Below are 14,896 nucleotides of genomic sequence, written 5' to 3' on the forward strand. Positions count from 1 at the left end.
ACATGTATACATACATATGCACATACACACATGTATACAAAGATATGCACATAAACACACACCACCTGTATACATACATATGCACGTAAACATACACACCCAAATGTATACATGCATATGCACGTAAACATATACACATACCCACCTGTATACATACATATATGCACGTAAACATACACATACCCACATGTATACATACATATGCCCATACCCACCTGTATACATACATATGCACATATACACAAACTCACCTGTATACATACATATGCACATAAACACACACCACACTTATGCACGTAAACATACACATACCCACATGTATACATGCATATGCACGCATACATGCATATGCACGTAAACATATACACATACCCACCTGTATGCATACATATGCACATAAACATAGACATACCCACCTGTATACATACATATGCACATATACACAAACCCACCTGTATACATACATATGCACATAAACATACACACATGTATACATAAACATACCCACATGAATACATACATATGCACAAACATACCCACCAATAAACATACATATGCAAAATCACATATATACATACATACACATTACCTAAAACTGGGAAAGACTCCTTACTGCATTAGGCTTTAAACTTTACCCCTTTTTTAGCATCTCTGGACATCTTACAAATACTTACTGCGCCCTCGCTGCCAGGAAGCTCCCATGGAAGCCGGCCTCCCCGGTGTGTTTCTGTTGGTTATAAGAGGATAAGATGGGCTCCTCCTGGACCCGTTTCCACTTGAAAAAGGCTCCACGTGGCATCCTGCGCTTACTGGTTTTTCCTGGCATCACCACTCAGCCCTGGTAGCATCTGCTGTACCGGATTATGAAGCCCATGTAAGTGCGACATGCGTTCTCTTCACTTCTGACAGGAATCTAGAACAGCGTCCATGTCCTGCTGCGCAGCAACTAAATCAGGGGCTGTGTAAGTCCTCAGTAGCCATTCAAATCTTCAGACCTCCTCCCTGCCGGATCCTGGTTGAAGAGGAAGCTACTAGAAACTTCCACCTCTGCTTATATACCTTCTACATGGCTGTAAACATGACCAATGAATGAGAAGGAATCAAAGCATCCCTGCATAGGCCAACCATCCTATCCCCCTTTTCTCATTGGTCCAAGAAGGCCCAATCCTGGGAAGTAGAAATACACAGAAATACATCAGTCACTCAGGCTTTATAACTGAAATAAACTTTAAAACATCATTAAATTCAAAGTGCTATAAAGTTAACCATGCTTAAAAAAATGACATATTACCATATTTGCTCGATTATAAGATGACCCCCCCAAAATCTGAATATTAGTTTAGGAAAAAAGAAAAAGGCTGAATGTAAGATGACCCTGTAGGAAAAAAGTGTTCCTAGTAAATGTTAATTCATGTAAACTATTTTTTTTAATAAAATCTATGATTGAGAAAAAAATTTTGTTTTTATTTCCTTTTATTTTTCAACCCGCCCCGTTATGCACATCTGCACCCAGGCTTCCCACTCCTATATGTCACTGTGCCCCATGATATGCCTTTTAGCCCTCTATATGCAACATAACATACACACATACCCACCTGTATACATACGCACATAAACAGACATACCCACCTGTATACATACATATGCAGATAAACATATGCACATACCCACCTGTATACATACATATGCACATAAACATATAGACATACCCACCTGTATACATACGCACATAAACAGACAAACCCACCTGTATACATACATATGCAGATAAACATATGCACATACCCACCTGTATATATATACATATGCACATACCCACCTGTATACATACATATGCACATAAACATATACACATAGCCACCTGTATACACATGTACATAAAACATATACCCACTTGTATACATACGTAAGCATATAAACATACCCACCTGTATACATCCATCTGCACATACACATATATACATACATACACATGACCTAAAACTGGGAAAGACCCCTTACTGCATTATTCTTTAAACTTTACCCCTTTTTTAGCATCTCTGGACATCTTACAAATACTTACTGCGCCCTCGCTGCCAGGAAGCTCCCATGGAAGCCGGCCTCCCCGGTGTGTTTCTGTTGGTTATAAGAGGATAAGATGGGCTCCTCCTGGACCCGTTTCCACTTGAAGAAGGCTCCGCGTGGCATCCTGCGCTTACTGGTTTTTCCTGGCATCACCACTCAGCCCTGGTAGCATCTGCTGTACCGGATCATGAAGCCCATGTAAGTGCGACATGCGTTCTCTTCACTTCTGACAGGAATCCAGAACAGCGTCCATGTCCTGCTGCGCAGCAACTAAATCAGGGGCTGTGTAAGTCCTCAGTAGCCATTCAAATCTTCAGACCCGAGAACTACTCTCTGCCGGATCCTGGTTGTAGAGGAAGCTACTAGAAACTTCCACCTCTGCTTATATACCTTCTACATGGCTGTAAACATGACCAATGAATGAGAAGGAATCAAAGCATCCCTGCATAGGCCAACCATGCTATCCCCCTTTTCTCATTGGTCCAAGAAGGCCCAATCCTGGGAAGCAGTCTATTATCTGATGTGTAGAAATACATCAGTCACTCAGGCTTTATAACTGAAATAAACTTTAAAACATCATTAAATTCAAAGTGCTATAAAGTTAACCATGCTTAAAAAAATGACATATTGCCGTATTTGCTCGATTATAAGATGACCCCCCAAAATCTGAATATTAGTTTAGGAAAAAAAGAAAAAGCCTGAATGTAAGACGACCCTGTAGGAAAAAAGTTTTCCTAGTAAATGTTAATTCATGTAAACTATGTAAACCTTTTTTTTTTCAATAAAATCTATGTTTGAGAACAATATTTTTTTTGTGTTTATTTCCTTTTATTTTCCAACCTGCCCTCCAGTTATGAACATCTGCCCCCAGGCTTGCCACTCCTATATGGCACTGTGGCCCATGATATGCCTTTTAAGCCTCCAAATGCCACTGTGCCCCATGATATGCCTTTTAACCCTCTATATGCTACTGTGCCCCATGATATGCCTTTTGACCCCTTATGTGCCACTCTTCCTCCAGAAATGCCTTATACCCCTATATGCCACTCTGGCATTTAGGGGTTTGAAAGGCATATTATGGGGCAGAGTGGCATATAGGGAGGTATAAGGTATTTCAGGAGGCAGAGTGGTGTATAGAGGGTTAAAAGGCATCTCTGGAGGCAGAGAGGCATTAAGGGGGTTAAAGGCATCATAGAGCACTCTGCCTACAGAAATGCTTTATGCCCCCCATTTAACCCCCACACACACACACACTTAACGGTGCTTCCGATTCCCTGCTGTGTAGTCGCTGCAGCGGGTAGACGTCTACGCAATTCGCAACTTCCGCTGCAGCCGGAAGGAGATGCGGTTAGCAGCGGGGGTTGTCTGCGTCCATAGCGCAGGTTGTCTGCCTGTAGTACCATAACACAAAGACCTGTATACAAAAATATTGGTTTTATCTAATATTGTCCCATTATACCCCCTTTTATCTGCAGACCGACATTGCCAGTCATGTGATATTTAGGGTGCCTTCCCTGCTCAAGCAACACACTGAGCTGACTCCTAGAGCCACGATAATGGAATCCTTTTTTCCCACAGGCTATATTAGTCAGAGCTCCAGAGCTGAGTGATTGAGACAGAGCCATTCTAACGTTTACCACGGGCAGTATTATAGAGGAACAGGCTGTTTGTTTAGTAGACCAGACAAAAACGACAGACCAAGGACGGATAAACTGATACTAGCAACAAAAATGTGTTTAACAATCTGCAGAAGCAGAAATATTTAAACCTATCAAGGGGGGCTCTATGATCTCACCTCAAAAAATCTTCTTTCAATTTCAGGGTTTTTCCCAGTGGTTCTTTGTTCGTAACAGCACAGGATACAAGTCTCCAGGCTACAGAGATCTTTAAGGGTCTTCAGCAGCAGACACAAGGACTGTATTAATAACAAAAATAAACAGGTTTACATGTGTTGATAATGACAGAATTTCAATATACCTGGTGAGATCATGAAATAAAATTGATGTAAGTCTTTGATTGGTCCATTGGTGAGACAGAGTTAAGTCCAAGACTTATGTCTTTATCCCTACTCCCCTAGCATACCGCCCAGTGGCCCTTACAATACATATACAGATTTTATACATTACCCTAATGAGGGAACTACTCACAGGACGGACATAATAAACATATAGCAAATAACATTCAGGGGTGTCACAGCACCAAGGTGGGCACATATGATACACACTATTCTAATACCTGAACCAGCCTGATTGCAGCAGGTTAATGCAGTAAGAACATTTAAACATGAGTCCCATAGGTATAGGCCTACCCAAAACCAAGATCAAGAATTGAGTCTTTAACACCAGGAGGGGACCCCCCCCCAAAAAAAACCCCAGCAGATTAGATGGGCTAAATGGAACATATCTGCCATCACATTTCCATTTTAGACAAGATCTCTTTTGAGCCATGTAATAAATACGGAAGCACCCGCACCTCTTCATAGTATATGCAGTCCGCCATCAAAATGTAGTTAGGTGAAGGCAGGAACTCTGTGACATCCTCACCCCTGAAAAAGAAAACATATCCCCAAGTATTAACAACATGATTAATTATTTAAAGGCGAATCATATCCTAGTAAAGAGAACCTATTGCCACCAAGCCGAGATATACAAACCATTTTAGTACCTTCGCTCGGCAGCTACCGGTGATTAGATCCTTGTTGCTTTCAATGTTCACGTTCATCAAGTCCTTCAAGTCTTCAAGATCCGTCAACGTGACGTCTGCCCTGTACAGAAAATAAATTGTACTTAGAATGAAAGAATAGTCGTGCCAAGTAAAAGATCAAAAGCATAGAATCATCAATGGATATTTTGGAGCTAAAAGGAAAAAAAAAATCTGCTTTTAGAATATTATCATGGCGGGTGGGAAATGGGCAGCAGCGTCCGATATTCTGAGTACATACAAAACAGGGGCATCCGTGAGGAAAGAGGGAAGCAGGAATTTCGGGACACTTGGTAGGTATGCGTTGGAAGTCATGCTGTAGTGTTTTATAAGGGAGCAGGCCATATTTTTTATGTACTGAATGAATCTATAAATGTATATCCACGTACACACAGGCACCTATATAACCTATATGTATTGATTATGCCAAGTTAATGAAAAAACATAACTTGGTTTCATTCATATTTCTAAAAGGGTTATAAAATTATAGTTGAGATTTATTACTCTCCTCATAAAGAATATATCAGTCATTTATTTACATTGTGTGGCACCAGATCTGCCACTTACCCGAGGGTTGCCGCCATGATCCCCACAATGCCGGTGCCAGACCCCAGCTCCAGAACCGATCTCCCCCTCAGCTTATGGAATCCAGGGCCCACAAACTCCTCGCCCTCCAGGAACTTGGATAGTACGATAGCGGCGTCCCACACCACGCAGCCTACGTCTCCGGAGCTCAGCTGCTGAATCGCCAGAACCGTCCCATCACTGCGCTCCAGCTTCCGCAAAAACATTGCCCTCGGGTCCGTCACGACAGGCCAAACCCCTCAGGTGCCCGCGTCCTCACTGTGCCAGCATTGACGCCCACAAAGCCCAAACAGCTGCTAGTTCCTACCCAGTAGGACTCTAAAGAGGTTGTCAGATCATGTGACTGATCACATGGTACAAAGTACTGCCGGAAACCGGAGACTGAAATGAGTGGAAATGCATTGAACTGATAGCGCGCCGGTGTCCGTTCGGGAGGGGGGATGTGTCTCTGGCGTCCGCTCGGTGTGTCTCTGGCTGTCACTGGCGTCTGCCCGGTGTGTGTGTCCGTCTGTCTGTGGCGTCCGCTCGGTGTGTCTGCCTGTCTGTCTGCCTGTCTGTCTGTCTCTGCTCGGTGTGTCTGTCTGTCTCTGGCGCCCGCTCGGTGACTGACACTTGCACAATGTGTACTGTATACGAGAATATAATATATAATAATAAAGCAACAGCCACGTTTCATATTAGAATTGCTCACGGATATGTAAATGCACATAACATGGAATGCACTTGGAACTGAAATTAAAATCCGTTTTTCTCTTAATATGTTTAAAGCGTTTTCTTCTTTATAAAAGCGTCTCTATCGCACTCTGCCGCCACTGTGTGTTTAACAGCCATGCACAGGGTACAATATCCAAGAAAGGCTGCATTGGCCACGCAGGGTTAAGATCCTATAAATCCAGGATGGGTGGAAGAAAACTTATAAAAAGGCAAATTGGTACCCAAGAACAACACAATATTATTGTCATAAATATATATATAAACGGGTAAATTATACTGCGTGAGAGAAAAAAATTCTAATCGACAATGTTGAATCGATTTTATGGAATATAAAATTAGGGTTGCTCATAAACAAGGTGGAAAACAAATAGGACAGAAGCACACAGGGACTGATATGAAACAAGTAAACTAAAACTTTTATCATTAATACATTTTTATTGCATTAAAAAGAAAGCTTAGCAGTCCAGCATAACTGCTACTTTGCAAGGCTATTGAATTCCACATGACTGTTTACAGCATTGATAGGTTTATGATGTCACTGTGACACACCCATTTCCCACTACAGTTTTGGCATGGTGGTGCATCATCTCCATGGTAACAGGTCAATTGTTGTGTCATAGCTTTGTGATGTCACACATTCTAAGTGTATGCATTAGGGGATCACGAGCCCAGACAATCACTCTATTACTGAGAGCAGCGATTGTAGGTCACGTTTGGACCAACTGACTTATTCTGAGTTATTAACCCAGAAATTCTAGCTTACAAGCCAATCTTTTGTAGCAACTCCCTGTAGTTGTTATACTGCAGGACTATTGCTATTACTCATCTGTTGCGCATCCACTCCTCATCTCATTGTAACGGGTATGTTAGGGATTTTTGTTTCATTTTACTAATGGATAAAAACACCTAAATCACTCATAACATCAAACAAGGAGCATACACCCCGTGCACCATTAAGGGACAGGGTTATTGTACGAGTTTTTCCTATTTCTTTCTTTAACAGTTATTTCTGTTTTTCTCAGTTAGTCTACCCACTCAAATTATATATACATTTTGGGGGGCAAGTAGGGATTACCGTTTGTCTGTAGCTTCTTGTCGAAGCTGTAGTCATTAAACCAAAATACATTGTGTTCTGGGTTCATAAACAAGATGGACAACAAATAGGACAGAAGCACACAGGGACTGATATGAAACAAGTAAACTTAAACTTTCATCATTAATACCTTTTCATTGCATTAAAAAGAAAGCTTAGCAAGCCAGCATAACTGCTACTTTGCAAGGCTATTGAATTCCACATGACTGTTTACATCATCACCATGGTAACTGGTCAATTGTTGTGTCATAGCTTTGTGATGTCACACATTCTAAGTGTATACATTAAGGGATCACGAGCCCAGACAATCACTCTATTACTGAGAGTAGCGATAGTAGGTCACGTTTGGACAAACTGACTTATTCTGAGTTATAAACACAGAAATTCTAGCTTACAAGCCAATCTTTTGTAGCAAATCCCTGTAGTTGTTATACTGCAGGACTATTGCTATTACTCATCTGTTGCGCATCCACTCCTCATCTCATTGTAACGGGTATGTTAGGGATTTTTGTTTCATTTTACTAATGGATTAAAACACCAAAATCACTACACGACTTAAACAGCTATGTTCCCATTTCTCAGTTCGTGTACGCACATGAATTATATACATTTTTTTTGGACAAGTAGGGATTTTCTCAAAATTCATATTCATATATGTGAAGCAATTTCTTTATGAAATAAAGTTTTATATATAAAAGATATATAAAATGAACAATTACCAAACATTTTATTGCTTAACATATCCCTAATTTACAAATCACCCTAGATTCCTGTTTCATTTTTTTTTAACACCTTCCTTTCCATATCTAAAACATTCCCTACTAAGTACCATACTAACCATATAAAATAAAAAAAAAATTAAATATAGTAAAAAAAACCCGTTCACAATCACTGAGAGCCGAGACAAAGGCAATGCTTGCAAGCATCACCTTTGTCTTTTGACTTTTTCCATGCATGTGATTGGCTGTAGCATGGAAGATCTGCCATTGATTGACGGCTCTGATCGGGGAGCCATCAGCAGCAGTGCCCCCCCCCCATGCTCTTGTTGATCTCGTTGATGTGGGAGCGATTTAACCGGTTATGTACCAGGTACATCATGAGTTCTGTGCTACCATCTTTTCATGACGTACATCATTGGTCACAAGGGAGTAAACCTAAAGCAATTTTATGTATATTATGTTGAAAGTTTCTTTTGTGTTAGTTTTCAGTAGAAACGATGTCTTCGTATTCTGTGAAATATGTCCGTCTCCGGAACGGACAAAATTTGTCCAATATTTTTGTTTTTGGAAATCCCATTCGTCTGTCTGGTTGCAAAGAAATAAACGCCCAGAAGAAACATCTGAGCTGCTGTAAAACTCATCGGCTCCGCTATTCACATGTAACAAAGTAACTTTAACATGAAGCAGCAGCTGGAAATCTCTCTGTATAATGTGTTTGGTAGAGAAATATTCCTGCACATATTTATTATTATCATTATTATTATTATCTTTTATTTATATAGCGCCAGCAGTTTATGCAGCGCTTGATACAAGGGACATACTAAAACGAATGACAAAATGGAATGCCCATAGACTTTAATGGGGAGGAATGCCCATAGACTTTAATGGGGAGGAATGCCCATAGACTTTAATGGGGAGGAATGCCCATATACTTTAATGGGGAGGAATGCCCATAGACTTTAATGGGGAGGAATGCCCATAGACTTTAATGGGGAGGAATGCCCATAGACTTTAATGGGGAGGAATGCCCATAGACTATAATGGGGAGGAATGCCCATAGACTATAATGGGGAGGAATGCCCATAGACTATAATGGGGAGGAATGCCCATAGACTATAATGGGGAGGAATGCCCATAGACTATAATGGGGAGGAATGCCCATAGACTTTAATGGGGAGGAATGCCCATAGACTTTAATGGGGAGAAATGCCCATTGACTATAATGGAAGGTAAAAGAATAATTGATTTTGAATTTAAAACATATCATTTAGATCTTTGGCACACATTCTCCCCTAGCACAGACACAGGATCTAAAACTCAGATTATGTGGGATTATAGTGATTGAGTGAATGTGAATTGAGTGAATGCCCATAGGATATAATGGGAGAAAAATTAAACTTGTTTTTTAGAGAAAACCATCTTAAATATCATATAGAACTGTGTCATGTATACTCCCCTAGTACAGTTATAGGTTCTAAACCTCATATTAAGTGGAATTATAGCTGTGTTCTATGGAATGACAGGTGAATGACAGTATTGATGGAATGCCCATAGGATAATGTTATCTCTATGTTTAATGCTGTGACGGAACCCTCCATCACTGGGACTACTGGAGAAGCCTGACTGCCAGCCTCCTCCCTATTGACTATGGGCCCTGGGTTTGTAAAGACTTCTGTGGCTACCCCCAGCAGTATCATCTCATCACTTGCTGAGGGGATTATCTCCAGCAGACAGCCAGGATCTGCAACCAGGGAGTGACTGCCATTGTTTCAGTTTAATGTTGTATAAATCAGTCCCCCCCCCATTGTATTGTTAATCTCGTGACTGCCCCTGTTGTCTCTGGGAGGCAGATTAAGGGGGGCGGTTTGTGTCCCAATATCTTATTTTATGTAAATGTGTGTTTTGATGGATATATCCAGCCCTGTGTGTCCAAAATAAATCAGTCTTCGTTTGGTTTTACCCTACACCGAGTCTCGGCTAGTGCCTGGGGAACCGGGGGAAGTGTGTTGTCCCAGGCTAAGGGAGCACAAGACAGCGGAGGTAGTCGGTCGGACTAGCCAGCTCCGTGACATTGGTGGCAAGCAGTGGGATTGCTTCTTAGTCTGAGGGACACTCACTTTCTACCGGGATTAACCAACAGGACGGCAGAGTTCGGTCGCCTTGACGAGGACATGGATGTGGTATCAGAATTCCAGGGGCTGCTGTGGGTCATCCTCTCTTGCTACACCACTACTCTGCCTACAGAACAATACCAGAATCTGCCTCCTCCCTATTGACTATGGGCCCTGGGTTTGTAAAGACTTTTGTGGCTACCCCCAGCAGTACCATCTCATCACTAGCTGAGGGGATTATCTCCAGCATACAGCCAGGATCTGCAACCAGGGAGTGACTGCCATTGTTTCAGTTTAATGTTGTATAAATCAGCCCCCCCCATTGTATTGTTAATCTAGTTAGTGCCCCTGTTGTCTCTGGGAGGCAGATTAAGGGGGGCAGTTTGTGTCTCAATATCTTATTTTATGTAAATGTGTGTTTTGCTGGATATATCCAGCCCTGTGTGTCCAAAATAAATCAGTCTTCGTTTGGTTTTACCCTACACTGAGTCTCGGCTAGTGACTGGGGAACCGGGGAAAGTGTGTTGTCCCAGGCTGAGGGAGCACAAGACAGCGGAGGTAGTCGGTCGGACTAGCCAGCCCGTGACATTGGTGGCAAGCGGCGGGATTGCTTCTTAGTCTGAGGGACACTTACTTTCTACCGGGATTAACCGACAGGACGACAGACTTCGGTCGCCTTGACGAACACATGGATGTGGTATCAGAATTCCAGGGGCTGCTGCGGGTCATCCTCTCCTGCTACACCACTACTCTGCCTACAGAACAATACCAGAATCTGAGGCAACTGGTTCGACGGTCACTATGGCAGAGGGCTGTTATATGCCGGGGTCAGTGTCTTCCAAGCTCCGAACAAAAGATTAGAGACCAGCGGGAACTACGGATGTCATTCCCTTAGTGCAGAGAATTACATCACATGCCGTTTCCAGTATCTTAAGTTCTATTAAGGTTTGGGGACCAGGGCATTTTTATTTTTGTAACGGTTATAAGTTGCACCTGCAACCTGTAGCTTTCAACTGCTCGCAAAAATATATTTCTTTCCCCAGGTAACTAGAGTTAATAAATAATAGTTCCTTTTTTACACTTGAAGTATTACATTGCATAGCCTATATTGGTGTTAATACAGGTATTTTATTTTTGTATCTCTCATGTGGTACATAGTTGGAATTAAAATTAATACTACTAAAATAGACTGTCCCAAACATGACATGTCGGAATGGAAATGTAGGTGTATTTTGGCTTTTATGAAATGTTTTGTGCATCTTGCTATAAACTTGTGCACCGAAAAATGCACCTGCCCCTTAAACCCGCCGCAACTGCGACCGGGTCCGCCACTCAAAGGGGCTCGGAAGCCCCCGCCAGGGCCGGCCTTACAGGTGTGCGTCCGCACAGGGTTTAAATTAAAACATCGGGGGGGGGGTTGTTTTTTTGCAACCCCCAATACTTACTCCTCAGATCAGTGATTGATATTCGCTGAATATGCGCGGAATTCTTCTATTGTTTTATGTTAGTGTGTGTGCAGGCATGTTATGACTGTGTGTGCAGGCATGTTATGACTGTGTGTGTATGGGTATGATATTGTCTATGTGTGTTTCTCTGGGTATGATAGCATGCATTTGTGCTAGTTTAAGTGTCTGTGCATGTGTGTTAATGTATGGGCCTTGTTGTGTTAGTGTGAGTGTCTGTGTGTGTATTAGTGCTGATTGTCTGGTTGTGTTAGTGTCAGGGTGTGTGTTAATGTATGGGTCTGGTTGTGTTAGTGTGAATGTCTGGGTGTGTGTATTAGTGCTGATTGTCTGGTTGTGTTAGTGTCTGGGTGTGTGTTAATGTATGGGTCTGGTGGTGTTAGTGTGAATGTCTGGGTGTGTGTGTATTAGTGGTGATTGTCTGGTTGTGTTAGTGTGAGTGCCTGGGTGTGTGTGCTTTAGTAAAAAGATTGTGAGGAGAACCGGTGTGCCCTAAAAATAGTGTGTGCTAAATAAGTAAATCTCTTAAAAATACTTCCCTTTTGTTTTCTCACAGCTGCCTCCTTAAAAACAACTCTCTCCAGGTGTTGTAAAGTATAGGTTCAATTTCAATAGGGGGCGCTCATGTAAGAAAAACAAACGAAACAACAATAGTGTAGACTGTTCAGTCAATACGGTGTTAATTATATTGCGTTAGTTGCACTCACAATAGTGCTGAAGATTTGTGTCTGTTTCTCATTCCCCTCTCATAGCAGCTTGTGAAAAAGGTAGTAAATGGTTGCAATCACGGGATCCAATGCACGTAAAATTATGTGCAAGGTGCGCTCAGGGAGGGGGGTAGGGGAAGCCCACGGTGTCCAGGATCTCTTCTCCAAATGTCATGGAATTTCAGGTCCAATCCCCCGAACGCTGTGATACAGTGCGGCAACTTCTTCCAGCCAGGGAGCGGGAAAACCACCCCCAAAGAATAATCAACTGCTGCTTATATTTAAAGATATAGGTTTATTACGGGAATATGCATTTAAAATAATTTTATTTAAATTTTAAAAAAAAGTACTTTAAGATATATAAAATATAAATATGTAAACGTCAAACGATTCAGTGAAATAAAAAGTCTTTCCTCAACGCGTTTCGGCTTTAATGGCTTCCTCAGGAAAAAAGTATTTGATCGCTTCTTCCACTCTTTTTATGTGTGTTAATTCGTTGTATTTTCTTCTATATACGCTAGATGGCGGTGTAACGTTGTTTCCCAGAACATGAGGACGTGTTGTACGCACATGTACACTAGGTGGCGCTGTTACGTCATTCCACAATACGTGAGGACGTATTGGAGGCTGGATGTGCGTACTGCCGTCATTCTGTTTATACGCGTCCCCATAGAAACGGCTTCTCCTTCTCCGTAGGGCTGTCTCTTTTCTTGGTGTTGCATCATGTCCTAGTGTCCTGCTGTGCTGTGCAGTGCAGATGTTAAGAAATGACATTTGAAGACGGATTAACATGAACGCTAAGTATAAACGCTATAGGATGTAAACGTTTAAGGATGTGATTGCATTAAACGTGGATATATGAACTATAACTAAACATACTATGGGTTTTGTTTATACATAAATGTCTATATGAATCCACAGAAAAGAGAGCAATATGTCAAACAATAATACAAAATATGAAATATTGGAATTGTGTATAGTAAAAAGTAATATTGAAGAACCCATGAATGAATAAGTAGTCTGTGTCTATTTATTTCAAATGGGGGTTAGGATCCCTTAGGTGAAAGCGTGAATATCCAAGTTTATGTTCAAGCCTCCTTTTTTTATATGTTCCTAATTTAAAGATCCACTTAGTTTCCTTTCTTGAAATGTTTTCTGCACTATTCCCTCCTCTCCAATTTGGGGGTACAGTGTCTATTCCCATGATTCAAAATTGATTAATTGAGAAAACAGGACATGAATTACAGTATCGCGGAACACCGTGTTTAATGCTTGAATTCATAATGTTCCCAAGATGTTCCTAAATTCTTCCTTTAAGTGGTCTGGTTGTTCTTCCCCCATACTGTGCACCACATGGACATTGTAATAAATAAATTACAGATTTGGTGGTGCAGGTGATGAATTTCTTAATTTCGTATGTAGTCCCTGTCCTATTACTGATAAAACTGTTTGTTTTCCTTGGTAGGTAGGTGCACATCTTGCACCTACCGCATGGGCAAAAAACAATGGGTTTCTTGCCCAGAAAGGTATTAAAATTAATTTCTGTTTTCTTTGTTGGGAGGAAAATGTTTTTCAAATTATTTGTTTTTTTTGTATACGATTTGAGGTTTTTCCGGTAAGAGGGGACCTAAAATGTCATCGCTCTTCAGGACATGCTAGTGTTTCCGCAATATCTTTTTAATGTGGTAAGCCTTAGTATTATATTCCTTAATGAATGAAAAACTGAAATCTTTCTTGTTCATATTATGTTCGGGCTTTCCTTTTAGTAGATGAGATCTGTCCATTTGTTCCACTTTCTGTTGACTTCTCGCTAATAACTCTATTGGATAGTGTTTCTCCCTAAATTTACTTTTAATATCTGTGGTGTGTTTTATAAAGTCCTGGTCCCGTGTACAGTTCCTCCTTATTCTCATCATCTGCCCCGTGGGGATGTTATCTAACCATGCTGGGTGATGACAGCTTGTGTAATCAATGAAACCATTGGCATCGGTAGCATTTTTATAATTTCTGGAGCATTGCCTTCTGTGAATAGTTCCACATCCAAGAATTCAACACTTTGCTTTAGTATGTTGAAAGTAAATTTTAGGTTGTATTGGTTCTGGTTGATGTATTCTATAAATTGATGTAATTTATCCAGTGTTCCCCTCCATATAATTAACACGTCATCGATATATCTCTTCCACTGCACCAGGTCTGCTTCAAATGGATTGTTGTGCCATATCTGTTCTGCTTCCCATTCGGCTACGAAAAGGTTGGCGTAACTCGGCACGAACCTGGCACCCATGGCTGTCCCACATAGATGACGGTAAAACTGGTGTTCAAACAAGAAATAGTTATATTTCAAAATAAAATCGATACATTCCAAAATGAAATCCTTCCGATGTGTTGCATGTTAACTCCATGTTTAATGCTATCTCAATGAGTAGTGTTATGTCCATGTTTAATGCTATGTCCATATTTAATGTTATCTCTATGTGTAATGTGTGACAGTGTAAACCCCAGGGAGATGCTTAGTGTGGCATTTGGGTACAGGTGCTATCCAGATCGTAAATATGGGTCCCTAGGGTGGAGCAATTGGAGAGCAGGGTGGGAAATGCTCCGTTTCCCCATGCTGTGGAAATTCCATGCCGAGTTTTCCAGGACGCAAGAAGTCCACAGGATCCGGTCCGGGATTCCTATGGGGCCGGCATCAGGCACAGGTGCTGGACATTAAAAGCCCCTGGAGCTTGATACTCAGAGA

General features: G+C 41.4%; 1 protein-coding gene and 1 long non-coding RNA gene across 2 annotated transcripts; one reads left to right on the forward strand and one right to left on the reverse strand.

Moving 5' to 3' along the window:
* Window positions 1-3,815: 3,815 nt before the first annotated feature.
* Window positions 3,816-5,555, reverse strand: LOC128474785 (protein N-lysine methyltransferase METTL21D-like). Its single transcript, XM_053457183.1, has 4 exons — window positions 5,332-5,555; window positions 4,718-4,828; window positions 4,537-4,609; window positions 3,816-3,979 (listed from the first exon to the last, which is right to left on the reverse strand). The coding sequence occupies exons 1-4, from the start codon at window positions 5,553-5,555 to the stop codon at window positions 3,848-3,850; spliced, it is 540 nt and encodes a 179-aa protein (XP_053313158.1). The 3' UTR covers window positions 3,816-3,847.
* A 7,292-nt stretch (window positions 5,556-12,847) lies between these two features.
* Window positions 12,848-14,486, forward strand: LOC128475083 (uncharacterized). The gene is made up of 3 exons (XR_008346432.1): window positions 12,848-12,957; window positions 13,763-13,841; window positions 14,348-14,486. It is a non-coding gene; the product is annotated as an uncharacterized LOC128475083 (long non-coding RNA).
* The last annotated feature ends 410 nt before the right edge of the window (window positions 14,487-14,896 follow it).

This window comes from Spea bombifrons, chromosome 2 (assembly GCF_027358695.1).
Source record: "Spea bombifrons isolate aSpeBom1 chromosome 2, aSpeBom1.2.pri, whole genome shotgun sequence".
Taxonomy (NCBI): Eukaryota; Metazoa; Chordata; class Amphibia; order Anura; family Pelobatidae; genus Spea; species Spea bombifrons.